Source organism: Phoca vitulina, unplaced genomic scaffold (genome assembly GCF_004348235.1).
Source record: "Phoca vitulina isolate PV1807 unplaced genomic scaffold, GSC_HSeal_1.0 scaffold31, whole genome shotgun sequence".
Lineage (NCBI taxonomy): Eukaryota > Metazoa > Chordata > Mammalia > Carnivora > Phocidae > Phoca > Phoca vitulina.
Window position 1 is genome coordinate 8,718,346 of NW_022589734.1, and position 14,901 is coordinate 8,733,246.

Sequence of the window (14,901 nt, forward strand, 5' to 3'; positions counted from 1 at the left end):
TTCAAAATACAGAAAACAAAAATTGATAGAATTACAGGAAGAATTAGAAAACTGACTAGAGTATGAAATTTCAAGGCATCTCAGAATCTGAGGGATTACATAGAAGGAAAACAACAGTAAAACAGAGATAATTTGAACAACACAGTAAGTGGTCTAATGGATACCCAACAACTGGAAAACAGCATATGTTCAAGTGCTAATGAAACACAAAAACTAACAATATTTTAGGTCATAAGGCAAATAAAAGAATTTCAACGTATCAGTCTTACACCAAACCATTCTCTAACCATAATCCAATTAAAGAATAAATCAACAACAAGAACAATTTAAAAATCTACAGGTTAAGAAATGAAAAAACACCCATAAATACGTAAGTCAAAAAAAAAAAAGAAATCATAATGAAAAATAGAAAATACTTAGACCTTAAGAATATTTTTATAATACTTTAAAAAGGCAGAATGTTACTTCACTTGATCATTACAAAATAATCCTGTGAGCTATGCAGCACCCATTTTATCTCTGCTCAACAGCATAAACAGAAATGTTGTAAATTATGTAATTATTAAAGTTAATTTTTATATGCAAATAAAATATCTATCAAAAGTGATTTGGAAACTGGGAAATATAAGTGAAAATATTAAGGGGAAGGCAAACCAACCGTCTCTTTTACACACTATGTTGATTAGCTAACAAAGTTACAAAGGAAGAATTTAATATCTTAATGTTGACAGCTCAAAAAGCTTACGAATTCATTTTGGTTTAAGAAGTCCTTTAGATCCTTATATAAAATATACAAACTTATACAGTATTTATTATTCGTATGAGAGGAACAAACACTATCAGAAACCTTTGCTGCACAAGTGGAATAGCCACTTTTGCTAGCACATTTGCTCTCACACACACAGTCCTGATTTCTCGCATCTGTTCAAATGGTGCGCTGGCAATTAATAGCATTCCAAAAACTGCCTAAGTACAAAGGGAATTTTCATTTAAGGTTCCCCTCCCTTTTCATGTGTGGGCTATTTTTGGAAGTATGGTTTTATTTTTTTCCATCCACTGAAAGAGAATTAAGAAAATTCCAACATGCCTTAGTGTCAGCAAGTGCTCTTTTCAGTCCAGGTACCAGAGAATGATTGATGAACCTGTCAAGCCTACAGTAGCGGACAGAGAAAGTTGGCAGAAGTTCAGTGTTATTGAAAGAAATCTCAAATACTTATTTCATCTCCTCTATTAACTTTAATCACATTTTCAACATGCAGCCAAGAATGAAGCTTTACAGTAAGCCATAAATTTACACAAGCAAGCATTGTCACTTTTCTGCAGTAGCAACACTGAGATAACACAAGAGAGTTGGGTATTTTCTTTCTTGTGCCTTTCTTTACTGGAGAGCAATAAAAAATATTTGAAAGATTTATCCATACCTTGAATTCATTCGCCATAAATCTCAGAAATTATTGCATTTAATTTTGCTTGGTTTATGGCAAATAAAAAAATCAACTTAGTTTCTCAATTAGACTGTTAAATGCAGATTTTTTAAAGATCACAGTGATGACAGAATTGGTACATGTTTCATCATAATACACCTGCTTATGAGAACAGACATTAAACACTAAAAAAGGATTTACATTTAACATGGATCATTTGCCATGTGGGCAAACACTTCTGGTTTATTCAGAGCCAGAATCTTTATACGGTTCCAGAGGGACTCCTTGGCAGATTTTGCTGATTACTCATTAAACAGTTGAAACATGTATAGACGTTATTTATCTTACAAAGCTTACCCACAGCAAAACAGACACAAAAATGAGGTAAATACCATGGACAAGATTATGGTTCTTGGAAAGGCTAAACGTCAAATATATTTTTGGTAAGCTTTTCCTTCTAAGTATGTTTTAAAAGCTGAAAATATTAAGTGCTGGAAGGCCACAAAACTTAGCAAGTGTGTTTTGTCATTCAGTGAAACACTTGGCATTATGCCGTACTACAAAATCTGTAACCTTTCCCAATGGGCAGTTCAAAGACCAACGTGGCCATCTTTGTCTCAGCAGAGAAAAGGTTGTGCCTCTCACCTCTCTTAAATATGATCTCTGCTCTAAAGACAGTTGTTTTTGTCCACATTACTCATGGAATAACACTGTATACATTCTTCCAATAACCAAGGACGTTATGACAGTAGCTATTCTATCTGCCTTCTAAGCCACAATAACTAATATTCACCCTGTATGAGAAAGAATTAAATTATTTTTCTAAGAAGTCTATACCTACAGTCCTCCGAGATAATCAATGGAAAAGACACCCAATTCTGATTAACAAAAAGCAAATTTATCCCATTTTTCCTCCTATCCTCCCCATTCAAATAATCATATATAGGCACTTAAAACTGGAAAGATGTAGCACTCTTCTTCTATTAAACAATTAAGACTCCAGTAGCACTTACTTTCTTCCGATATAAGAGTGCCATTGAATATATTGCTAAGCTTGAAGCAGAGGCTAAATGGTTTGGTGGGAACAGTTTTTTTGGGGGAAGTCAATGTTCTCTTATTAAATTGTCACTGTTGTGGTTAAAATTCTTAAAAGGTTGAAAATTTTGCTAGGTCCTTCTCCATGTCGGCATATTGTTCTTTAAGCCTCTCCGTGGCTTTTCTGTGTTCTTCATCCACTTCAGCCTGTCTGCTGTGTTGTTCTTTCATGAAATCTTCCCACTGGATTATATGCTGTTTTTCACTAGCTATTAAATGGTCATTAAGAATCTGAGAAAAGAAATTTGAAAGTCACATGACATTGTCCAGACAATTATTCCTCTATGCAGAAGAGACAAACATAACTTTACCTCTTGGTATGTGGCTACTACAGCTTGAAAGTCACAATGCTAAAACTGCATCACAGTTTTAATGTCCAACAAGAACATGACAAATTAGAAATGTCTAAGGCTTCTTTACTATGACTGAACATGGATGGGTAATCATATTTCTGAAATTTCAATAATGTCTAGTATCTTTAAATGACAAAATCAAATACAACCCAAGTAAATTTTCATGCCTCTATTTCTTCTCAAATTCCATTTAACTGTATTTAATATTTAAATCAAGTTTAAAGAATATATGCCCAAAGAATCATTACTATGAGAAATCAAGATGCATGTCTTACATAAAATATTTTTTCGATGCATTAAAAAAGATTTTAAATTCAAAAAAGATTTTGGGGTGCCTGGGTGGCTCAGTCGGCTAAATGCCTTCGGCTCAGGTCATTATCTCAGGGTCCTGGGATGGAGAGCCCCGCACATCAGGCTCCCTGCTCAGCGGGGAGCCTGCTTCTCCCTCTCCCGCTGCCCCTCCCCCTGCTGTACTCTCTCTCTCTGTCAAATAAATGAATAAAAAATCTTTTAAAGAAAATTTAAAAACAGATTTTAAATCTAAAAAAGATTTAGAGGCATAGATTATTAATCACTGGAAGAGAACTCAAGACATCTCTTCTGGCTCAGTTCCATTCCTTAAAGTAAATAAATACCAAAAGCATCTGTGCAAATATCTTAAGTTCTTGAGATGTCCCTTAATATTTCTATATGAAGATGAAAAAATTTTCTTTTGACTACCATGATAAAGATAAAACAATGTATAAGTGAAAAAGGCGTAAGTTTAGTACAATTTCAATTATCTTTGAATATGTACAACAAAGAGAAGCTAAACAGGAAAAGAGAGTATGAAAAATAGCTTTATATCCCTGCCTTAAATGTTCTACATACATGTCTTTAGAAATCTGGATACAGACTAAGTTCTATTAAACAAACAAACAAACAAAAACTGTGACAGATATAAACCATAAAAAGTTATAAAGCACCTAAAATCATTATAAATTCCAGCACTCTAATGAAAACAGGACACCTGGTATACTCACATACTGGTGCCCAGATGCTTGGTCACACCAAAAAGATAGCTAATAGGAAAAAAATGGGAACTGTTTTCATGCTGTCATCGTGTCCTTGCTGCTCCATTTTCTCTCTCATCTGAGATGATGATAAGCAGGATGAAAAGGTGGATAAATCCATCATTCTCTAAGTATCTCCGAAATGCATGTTTTTGCTACTTGTTTTGCATATCTTATCTACTCCTAAAAACTGCTCTTATAAAATTACATTATTTTCACTTTACAGATGAAGAAATTAAGGTTTAAGGACAGTAAATGTATTTCTCCATGGTCACTCAGCTATTAAGTTGCAGATTCAAACTTAGGTCTTTGTGACACCCAACCTATGCCTTTTTTATCCAAAGTGTGAACTGGATCTTTCCAGAGGAAGGTTTACACAGGTAGGAAAAGTCTCTTTTACAAGACAAAAACAACTATTACAAGAGCTTTTTCCTGCCAACGTGATCTGACCTTCCTCTGCATGGAGGCTTTTCAAGTGAAAAGAGGTTGGAGTGAGTCTGACGTTTGTGTTAAAGTCAAACATTCCCTCCTAAAATATGTGCCACAGACCCCTAGGATCTGCCCAGGCACTACAGTGGTGGGGAGAGAGGGTTAGGGAGGGGTTTGCTGGTGGCAATAAATTTAGGAAACAGGTTAAACAAAATTCAGAACTTTACTTTTTAACTTTTCAGTCTCACGGATTGTAATTCTCCAAAAGATGAACAAAACATGGAGTTCATTAAACTCTTTTCATGGTACTTTAGCAAAAACTATTATATTCTAAGAGAAAAGTCACAGTCAGACTAAAGAGAGAAGAAAATGCAAATAAACTTTCTCAAAATGGGATCCTGCTTTAGCTGTAAATTATTTTTTAATAAATACAGAAAATACTAAACATGCACACTCAGATGTTGTTTAATAGATTTTTCTTTTCTTTTTATTCTTTGAAGATATGCACGATAATTGGCTCAGCCGACCCTGTGATTTGGACCACAGGGCAATGGCCCTGATTCCACTTCCCACCAGAGAGCACTTTTTCCAGTGCTACTCAATGGAAAAATGATGATTTGGGAAGCATATAAACCTCACTTCAAATTCTGGTTCACTTGCTACCAGCTGCATGACCCTGAGCAAGTTAAAGTTTCTTTAATTTTAAAATGAGGAAAATACTTTATACTCATAAATAAATATTTATGAAGACCAGATGTATTACATGTCAAGTTCCTAGCTCACTGCCTGTGGAACTTAATGAAAATTAATATCACTATTATACAAATTATAAGCAAAACATCTAGAAGGAAGATCAAACCACTTTTTATCTTCCCCATTTTTTGACCTTTAATTTTAATAATTTTTTATTTTACTAATTTTAATAATAAATTTAATAAATTAATAATTTACTTTTTAAGATTTTATTTATTTGAGAGAGGGAGAGACCCCGTGTGTGCGCGTGCACGCATGTGTTGGGGGAGGGGGCAGAGGGTGAGGGAGAAGCAGGCACCGGCTGAGCAGGGAGCCCAAGGCGGGGCTCCATCCCAGGACCCCAGGATCATGACCTGGGCTGAAGGCAGACACTTAACTGACTGAGCCACCCAGGCATTCCTAGTTTTAATAATTCAATTTCAGCAATAGATTCTTGTAATAATTTGAACAATACAGGCAACTCAAATAAAAGTGAGTTTCCCCTTCCCATTCCTATTCTCAATTCAATCCTCCTTGATGATTCTACTATTTACCATTTGGCTCTAAGAAAAGAATTTAAGATGTCACTAATTATCAGTATGTCTACTTTGTAGTTTCAGAATATTATGACTAAAAACATATATATCCAACTAGCTTTTTCATGTAAGATAGATCACTTCTTGGTCTCACAGTTCGGGTGAAAAGAAGTTGAATGCTGACTACTCTCTAATCCAGCTGAAAATATAGTCTTGCTTTCTTACCAAGAAGTTCATGAAGTCACTCTTATTTTATCTTAGCTTCTCACTTTTAATAAAAGTAAGTGCTATGAGGGACGCCTGGGTGGCTCAGTCAGCTGAGTGTCTGCCTTCTGCTCATGTCATGATCTCAGGGTCCTGGGATCGAGCCCCACATCCAGCTCCCAGCTCAGCGGGGAGTCTGCTTCTTCCTCTCCCTCTGCCTCTCCCCCTGCTTGTGCTCTCTCTCTTTCAAATGAATAAAAAAAAAAATAAGTGCCATGCAATCTTGCATTCTTAACAATCAGTTTAAAAAAAAAAAAAAAGGGCAGTTTCTACATTCATGTACTGACAATACCATACTCTTTACATAAATAAATAACACTTGACTACCTGGAAATAACATCTATCTGAAATTTAGTTGAGAACTATATGGTAAGTCTTTTAATCCATCAAAAGAAAAAAAACATACCAAAAAGTCCAATTACAAATACTGCAGTATTCATGAAAAGCTCTTTTGATTCTGAATTAACTTACCTTACTTTGCACACAGTTCTAACCATGTTAATTAACTGGTTTCCAAAAGTACACTGTATTAAAAGTCACAAATTAGAAAAGAAATGCTGATAAATGAGGTAGGAAGAAATGATAGGCATCAGCCTTGTGAGGAAGGAGAAGAAAGATACAAAAACTTAGAACACACAGTATTTGATGGCATTTCCTACAGAGAAACACTCTAACACCCTGAGGACACCCCCATATTCACCACAATGTAAAACTGTCTATTCTCAATAATTCCTAATTTGTAAAGAAATTTAGCCTATAATAATTCTTTTTATGAAAACCAGAAAAGTATGAAATACGTTTTTAAAGATGTCCCCCCAAAATAAAGTTATAAAAGTGGTGTGCTTGAAGAAGATAAAACCTCAGCTTTGTGGTAAGCTTGGCTAGATGGAATGTTTCATTTTCTAAGATTCCTAGACCCATAAGGTTTTATTGTATGTAAGAGCAGAAAAATCCCCAATTAGCTGTATCTTACATATCACCTAGGCAAAAAGAAAGTATTGTATGACAGGAGTGAAGGTTATACTAGGGTTATACTAGGGTATATTCAAAATGTAAGGAAATGCAGTCTGGCCAGTTGCAACTTCACTGGAATAGAATGACAAGGAGCTGAGCAGCTGCTTCATCGAAAGCAGCACATAAGGTCCCTCCTAACAGACTGTTACAATACTTCCTCAACTCCACTGAAGCCATTCTGACGTCAGCGTGCACCCCAGTTCATACACGAGGAAGTTACAGAAGCCAAGGACTTGGCCCGACATGCCAATCAATCTGTTCACAACTACAAAGAACTCTCGGAAATAAGGAAAAATCTTTTATAAATACTAAGCTAACTGCAGATGATCATCACCTGTGCACATCACCTTCAGAAACAGCAATTCTGCTTTTATGTTCAAGAAGTGGGGTTCTACGTGAGATTCAGTCTGAAGTAAGTGTTCCTTTAATTAAAACACATTTGAAAACAATGATCTGATCTAACTATAGTTAGAGTCACACAGCTTCATCTGAGTCTGATAGGAAGTGATAGCTCCCCACATACACACCAAATACTTTCTCTAGTATCCTTTTTCCTGGCATTATTAATAGTTCAGTGAGTACTAAAGATTATTTCCTGATGTTTGTACAAACGCATCTCTTTAATAACAACACAATGAAGTCGCATTACACAGGAGGGTCTGCAGTTTTCTCTTTTCAGTAACGACACACCATGTACCAGGGGCACAGCAACAGCAGGAGGGTGGGGGAGCCCTGCCCTGGGTGCAAGCAGTAAGACGGTGTATTGTCGGTAGAGAATTTACATCAAGGACACAAACAAATGAAAGACTGTTTTTTATCATCACCAGCCACTGATGATACTGAAAAATGTCGGTGATAAAATACTCCTACTAAACCAAAAATCTTTCTCTGGTCTAAAGCTCTAAACAATTACTGAAGTTATTGTTGAATTTTAATAATATGTTTCAAATTAACACATTTTTATTGTTTATCCTTTAATAAATTTTGTATTTTACAGTGAAGTTAATTTAGAGGACTTCCAGTTACATAACCAGTCCCGGACAAAGATGAAGTTGGCTATACATGTTTATTTCCAAAGTAAATACCAAACAGTCCAGAATCATTTCAGCTTTCTTTAGACACTAAGCCCCTCCAACCCCCGGGGAATTAAATATTATTGCACTTAAACAATGACAGTAGAGCAAATGCAGATAAAATCTGAATCAGTTCAAATCCATTATTCTATATGACCAATTTTTGGACTTAAATTTGAGTATGTTTTTATTTATACCTAAAATTTTTATACTGTGGGGATACTGGGAGCCATTAGAATGACTGCCAAAGAATAAAGATAGTATTGCAATTTCTGGAATTTATTGTGACACATGATTTTTATGAAGCTCTTCCAGACTTATGCTTAAAACTTTTCTGAACTATGTATCTATTGCTTCATGTCAAAGAAATTTTTCAAAATTATAATAAAAAAGCATTTTTAATCAACTGTGAGTCAAAACATTAATAAATCTGTCTATACTATTTATTTAATTTGAATAGTCAAAGATCAATTCAATGGTTATTAACAAATCTGCATAAGAATCAAAAACAAACTGTAATATTATTATTCATTACCATAACAGACAACATGTAGATGACAGGGTTTTTTTCTTCTTTTTTTTTTTCAAAAAATAATCAATGTACTTAAATTTATTAATCTCTTACCTTTTTTCTTTGGTGTTATAGTACTTTTTAAGTTTTTTATTTTTTTACTGGTGTGACTACATACACGAAGTTAAAAACACCACCACCTGCATTTTTGTTCATCATTATTTTTTAACATCAGGCTTATTATATTAAACATAATTTTGTTGGGAGGAGTGGTAAAAAATGGTCTATTCTAGGTGTCAAATATGGTATGTATGCTGCTCCTATATAGACATGTTTCCATGGACACACACTTAGAACAAGGTAGAATCAAGAGTAAAAATCCAGTTTTCTACTCTTTTTGCTATATAATGCTGTTTAAACCAAATAAATTATTAGTCTCAGGATTGGCACTGTTTTAAAAAATGACAGAAACTAACAAGTATTTCACATTCCAATTTCCAAAAGTATTAAGAGCTTTAAAAAAACTGACTGAATATGCCTGAATAGGCAGAAAAAAGTCTATAGGCACACACTGTGAACCACTCAGGGATTTATATGTGCTAATTTTCAAAACAAAAGTGCAACTAACTTTGAAATAGTTTTTCTTTTTCTAGCAAGAGTTTATGAGAGCATGTGGTATTAAAAATCAAGTCACATCAGAACCAGATGAGTTTACTGGTGAATTCTAGCAAACATTTAAAGAAGAATTAATACCAATCCTTCTCAATCTCTTCAAAAAATTTGAAGAGGAGGGAAGACTTCCCAACTCATTCTATGAGGCCAGCAACGTCCTGAGACCAAAGCCAGATAAAGACACTATAAGAAAAAAGAAGTGCAGATCAATATTCCTGATGAATATTGATACAAAATCCTTAATAAATTACTAGCAAACTGAGTTCAACAGCATATTAAAAGGGTCATACACTATTTTGTTCTTGGAATGTAAGGATGGTTCAAAACACATGAGAATCAATGAATAAAATATACTACATCAACAGAATGAAGGAAAAAAAACACATTAATCACCTCAATCTAATGCAGAAAACGTATTAGTCAAAGTTCAAGACATGAACTTTTTTTACCTTACGTGGTAAAAACACTCCACAAACTAGTGATAGAAGGAAACTATCTCAACATAATAAAGGCCAATATGTGAAAAATCCACAGCTATCATCATATCCAATGGCAAAAAACTGAAAGCTTTCCCTCTAATATCAGGAAGGAGACAACAAAATTTTGCTTTAGCCACTTCTACTCAACATAGTATTAGAAGTCCTAGCCAGGGCAATTAGCAGAGAAAAAAAGAAGGCATCCAAATTGTAAAAGAAGAAGCAAAATTATCTGTGCTTACAGACAGCATAGTCTTATATGTAGAAAACCATAAGGTTCCACAAAAAAACCGACCAGAATGAACAAATTCAGGAAATTTGCTGGATACAAAATCAAAACTCAAAAATCAGTTGCATTTCTATATACTAATAATGAACAATCCAAAAAGGATATTAAGAAAATTCCATTTACAATAGCACTGAAAAGAATATTTGGGAATGAATTTAACCAAGGAGGCAAAAGACTTGTACACTGATAATTTATATATATATATATATATATATATATATATATATATATATATATAAAATGATAATCTCATTAGAGATAAATTTAAAGAGAAGCCAATCCTGAGGCCAAACTATGTCTAGGAATAGGTCTATAAATGAACTCTGGATACATAATAAGAACAAAATTTTGCATATACTATAGTCTAAATCAGTGATTCTTAATGGCGGGGGGTTTAACCACCATTTAATTTTCTCTTGTCCCTCAAATTTTTGGTTATCACAGCACAGATTAGGAGGAAGTGCTATTGGCATGTAGTGGGTAAAAGCCAAAGATGCTTCTAAACATCCTACAAAGCACAGGCCAAGCCACCACAACAAAGAATTATCTGTTCCAAATGTCCACAGTGCAGAGGTTGAGACACCCTGGCCTATGGGAAAACTCTGAATAAGCCAACTAAGGCCTAAAAGGCCCTTTCAAACATCTGTCAGTAATACACTGTCATTAATTTTACCAAAAAATAAAAAAGAATTTACTTCAGTAAGAAGTGTCAGAATAAGAGCTACTCCTTTGCATTTTCAAACTCTGTGACGAACAATGTATATGCTATTTTGTTGCTCTCATGAAAATAATCATGCAGGGGTGTAACTAAATCTAGTAAGTATCTGCAGACAAGATGAATCAAAAGATTTGTATTTACTTTATTATCATCTCTAGTCTGGTCGAATATGGCTTCAAAAGTTGACACGTGTGCATGAACCTAAGTTTAAACTACTGACAGGTATTAACAGCTTGTTTCCCTTGACGGTATATTTTTAAGTCACTGAATTTTCTAAACTAGTTGTATTTTCATTTCATTACTTTTAATGCTAGCTTCCAAAATGCAACTTTGTACTAGAGGGTAGTTTTCAAGACATATGTCAAATAACTGGGGAATGTGCATTTATTGTTCTTCTGAATGTACTTTTGGGTATCAATTGCGGGAAGTGTAATTTGGATGAATGACGTTTATCATAATTTACTTCCCACAGAATTCCACATATTGTCTTGACATAAAAGAATTAAAGATTAATGGCAATAGTCTATTTTATTCCATTACTACTCCCATCTTTCTTTGTTCTGAGAGCCATTCAAATATACAAAATGTAGCCAGCCAGCAGTATAAGCAAGGGCAACAATTAACATGAGACTGTAAAACCCAGCTAAAGGTCAATTTTGCTTTGTACACATTTGCTAGATGAAAATTTAAACTTTATGTCTATATCTCTTATATATATGTAATCCGAAACCTCTGCCATGTCAGTTTTGGCAAAAATCAGATATAGCAGTATAAAAAAAGGGTCGTTAAAGATACATATTTCAAATGTTCTAACTAGACAAGCACTAAAAAAGAAACAAAGACTAAAGCTTTACTGACCTGCAGAATATAAAGAATGTTTACTTTTCTCTGAGCACTGTCTGAGAAATGCATCTTTGTGTAACATTTAGCTGACGAATTTTATTAAATTATCTTGAGAAAAGAAAATAATCAAGAGTGGATTCTTACACACCTAGCCTCGTACATGCCATACCAATTCTTAGTGAAACACATTTCAGTACATTCTAAAATACTAATTTTTAACGTGTATTCCACATTAAGAAATAGTTCAGTAACATTCTCTGACATAATACCTATAAGAAATATATTTAAGACTAATATAATCTAAGAACGTTATTATTTCTTGAGGCCATTTTTATTCAAATCACAGTACAGTAACTTAGTATCTTTTAATTTAAGAAATCGTGAATAGGTGGGATTCTCCAGTGCTTCACCAACTCTAAGAGACCACAGCAGGGTTCTCACCCACCTTAAACAATAATTGAGCTGGCAGGGGAAAAATGGTGCCTTCCACTAGGAGTGGGATACAATCTGCAAAGCTGTTTCACGTAGATTATATAATACAATTTATCTGGTGAGTAGAAAAATCAATCTATCAGATAAGTATAACTGGTGCTTATTTTGCAGATGAGGAGCTTGAAGCTCAAGGACTTGTGTAAGGGGATACAGCTAGCCAACAAAGGAACGACCAGAAGTAGAAGATTCCAGGTATTTTCTCACCAAAGCTGGTCGTTTTCCTACTTATATACAGTTAATGCACCAAATGTGAGAAAGTTCCAAGTGACAAGAGGAACTATTCCAATTATAATTTAATTTTAGGTTAGTTCTGCTCAAGAGTGACAAGAATTGACATTTCATCACAATCCTAACTGTTCTGACAATGTCTTAGGAAGAAAGGCCAATAATGTATGAGTGCATATTGATGTGCATGTGCTTAAATCACATAGTAACACGCTACACAGAACACTTTTTTAAATTTTTATTCTGAAAACCAAGAGAACTGCTTATTTACAGTAACAGCCAGTACAGCCAGTGTTCTATCAAATAGCGTTTGTTTCTCAAAACCAGAAATGCTCCTGGTGCCCTCAACCACAAATTGTTTAATATAGCATTCAAGATTCTCCACAATCATCTCCAGAAATATCCGTTTATATCCTCTACATAGCAGCTGCGTGGGACTACTGACTTCACAGCCTTTTGTCTTTGCTTACACTGTACCCCTCACCCCACAGTATCTTTCTTCCCATCCTCCATCAACTGAATTCCTACTCACTGATCAAGGTTGGGCTTGAATGCCACCATCTTCCTAATACATTACTCCTTTTGCCAAGATCCTACAAAGTTCTTTGTAACTTGACCACAGTTCTTACTTTATCCTACATCATACTTGTGTTAGTAGTTTGGGACACCTCTTCTGGACTGTTAGTTCCTGAGTGTATGAACTGCATTCAACTTAACAAACTAAAATCTTTCGTCCCCAGTGGCACCTCGCAAAGTAGAGAACTAAAAAATACCTCCTGTCCAGCCTGGCATGGCCCACACGAGCTCCAGTGCCTGCCTTTACAGTGCTCTCTGGACACTGCAAGCACTACTCTGACAGATTTCCCAGCATGGCTTCGCCTTGCCATTTTATCAACATGCTCAGGGGCCCTGCTTCCTGACACAGCCTGCTAGGACCCTACTCCTCCTGGGCAGTCTTCCCACCTGCCTGAAGTGTCAAGTGCTTTCAGTAAGGCCCAATTCACCAAATTGTTGAATTTTTAAACTCTGTTATCGATATTTAGAGTTGAACAGAGGGTGTAGAAACTTAAACTCTGGCAAGGTTTATTTCACTGCATTTTTATACAGTGCAGATCTGAACTATTATTGTGGATTAACCACAATCCATTCCAGAGAAACGGAGATAGTAACACTTGTTGATACATAAAAGGCATTATATTCACAGTGATTTAGTATTTTCAGTATTTCTTAAAAAGTATATCTTTATTAGTTTAGAACAATGATTAAGTTATAAAAATACTTTATGGAAACTGTAAGTGAAAACAGCAAATTATCACAGGAACTTAAATTCTTGTGTTGTTTTTCCATATCTGAATTTATTTAAGATATACTTTCAATAAGCAAAGCACTACCTAGCAAGTGATTCACATACTCTTAGGACTATTCATTAAATAACCCATCCACAGGTATGAATGCTTCCTTTTCTAGAAGAAATATACTCATCAGTACTTCAAGCTTAAATAAAAGAATTATATTTCCAATCCGGTGGGTATTTTTTGTTCTATGTAAAAGTCTTAGTCTCTGTTCTCAATCAGACAAATACCACTTCCAGGGAAAACATGGAAATGTTGAAAAAGGAAAAAAAGAGGTCTGCAATTTGAATTAGAAAAGTATGGATGGGGCAATCATGTGCTCATACCTCAACATTATCTTCAATGAATTAGCCATTTTTAAATCACTGCATAAAGAAAATAAATTTGGAGATTTTTTTAATCAAAAGCAACTGCTAACAATATGATGATATTAAGAGTTATAGGCCCCATTAGCCAAATGATCTACTTTTACCTTCTTTCGTTCCTGCTCCCTCTGTTGGAGTCTACAGACTGAGTCAGAAGCTGCTTGCACTGAAATAAAACAGACAATGAGTTTCAATCAGCAGCCCTTGTTCAAGACTTACCTGAAAAAAAACAAAACAAAACAAAACACACCAAAACTTGGATTGTTTTAGATCTCATGATAAAAGAATTGATACTATTTTGGTCGTGGTGAGGTGGCTAGAAGGGAAAAAAGAAGTTCTGCCAGTATATTCAGGATACCATAATTAGAACCACCATCATTCTTGAGCCTTGAGGTATGCTTGAGGTACAAGCCAAGGGCATTTTAAGTACTAATTCCAATGACAAGTTGTCAACAATGACTTCAGAATTCTCCAAAAAGATATAAAATGCCTGATAGATTTACCATTACATTCTGATTATGTCTTTACAGTGTCTCTTTGATTCGTTCACCCTCCCCCCCCTTTTCTCATTCATCCAAACTTCTCTCTTGCAGATAGTGCCTGATACCTACAAGGCTTCCACAGCTTCCTATTCTTGTTTCTCCTCCCTTACCTGTTAATTCATCCTGGCTGCCACTGCCAGATTCAGATGTCTCTGGGCTGTTTTCATGGAGTGATTTCCCTTTCTAATGGACCACAACTACTAGTAATAATTATTAGAGTTATTTATTATTACTAGTGCCCAGACTCATGCTAAGTACTTCCCATGTATTATTCGTCTTAATCCCACTTTCCTATTAGGAGAGGATCACTGTCCCATTTCACAGATTTTTGGCATCTGTAAAAAACTGAGGTACAAAGAGAAGGTAATACAACTAGTAAGTAGAGAAAGAAGGATTTAAAATCAGACCCCTGCCTCTAAGGACTTGGCTCATACCCTCAACACT

General features: G+C 34.9%; 1 protein-coding gene across 2 annotated transcripts in view; it reads right to left on the reverse strand.

Annotated features, from left to right (window-relative positions):
- Positions 1-418: 418 nt before the first annotated feature.
- The window catches only part of BLOC1S5 (biogenesis of lysosomal organelles complex 1 subunit 5), a 43,863-nt gene continuing 29,380 nt past the window's right edge, over positions 419-14,901 (reverse strand). The window contains exons 4-6 of one of the 2 annotated variants that reach the window (XR_004301844.1): positions 14,023-14,081; positions 2,438-2,750; positions 419-1,151 (exon numbers count right to left, since the gene is read on the reverse strand). Coding sequence is in view for 1 of the 2 variants with exons in the window: in XM_032424745.1 (XP_032280636.1) it covers positions 2,571-2,750; positions 14,023-14,081 (239 nt within the window). In the remaining variant the exon portion in view is untranslated. Of the gene's footprint in view, positions 1,152-1,216; positions 2,751-14,022; positions 14,082-14,901 lie in introns of those variants that run through there. The other variant, XM_032424745.1, reaches the window with a different exon arrangement.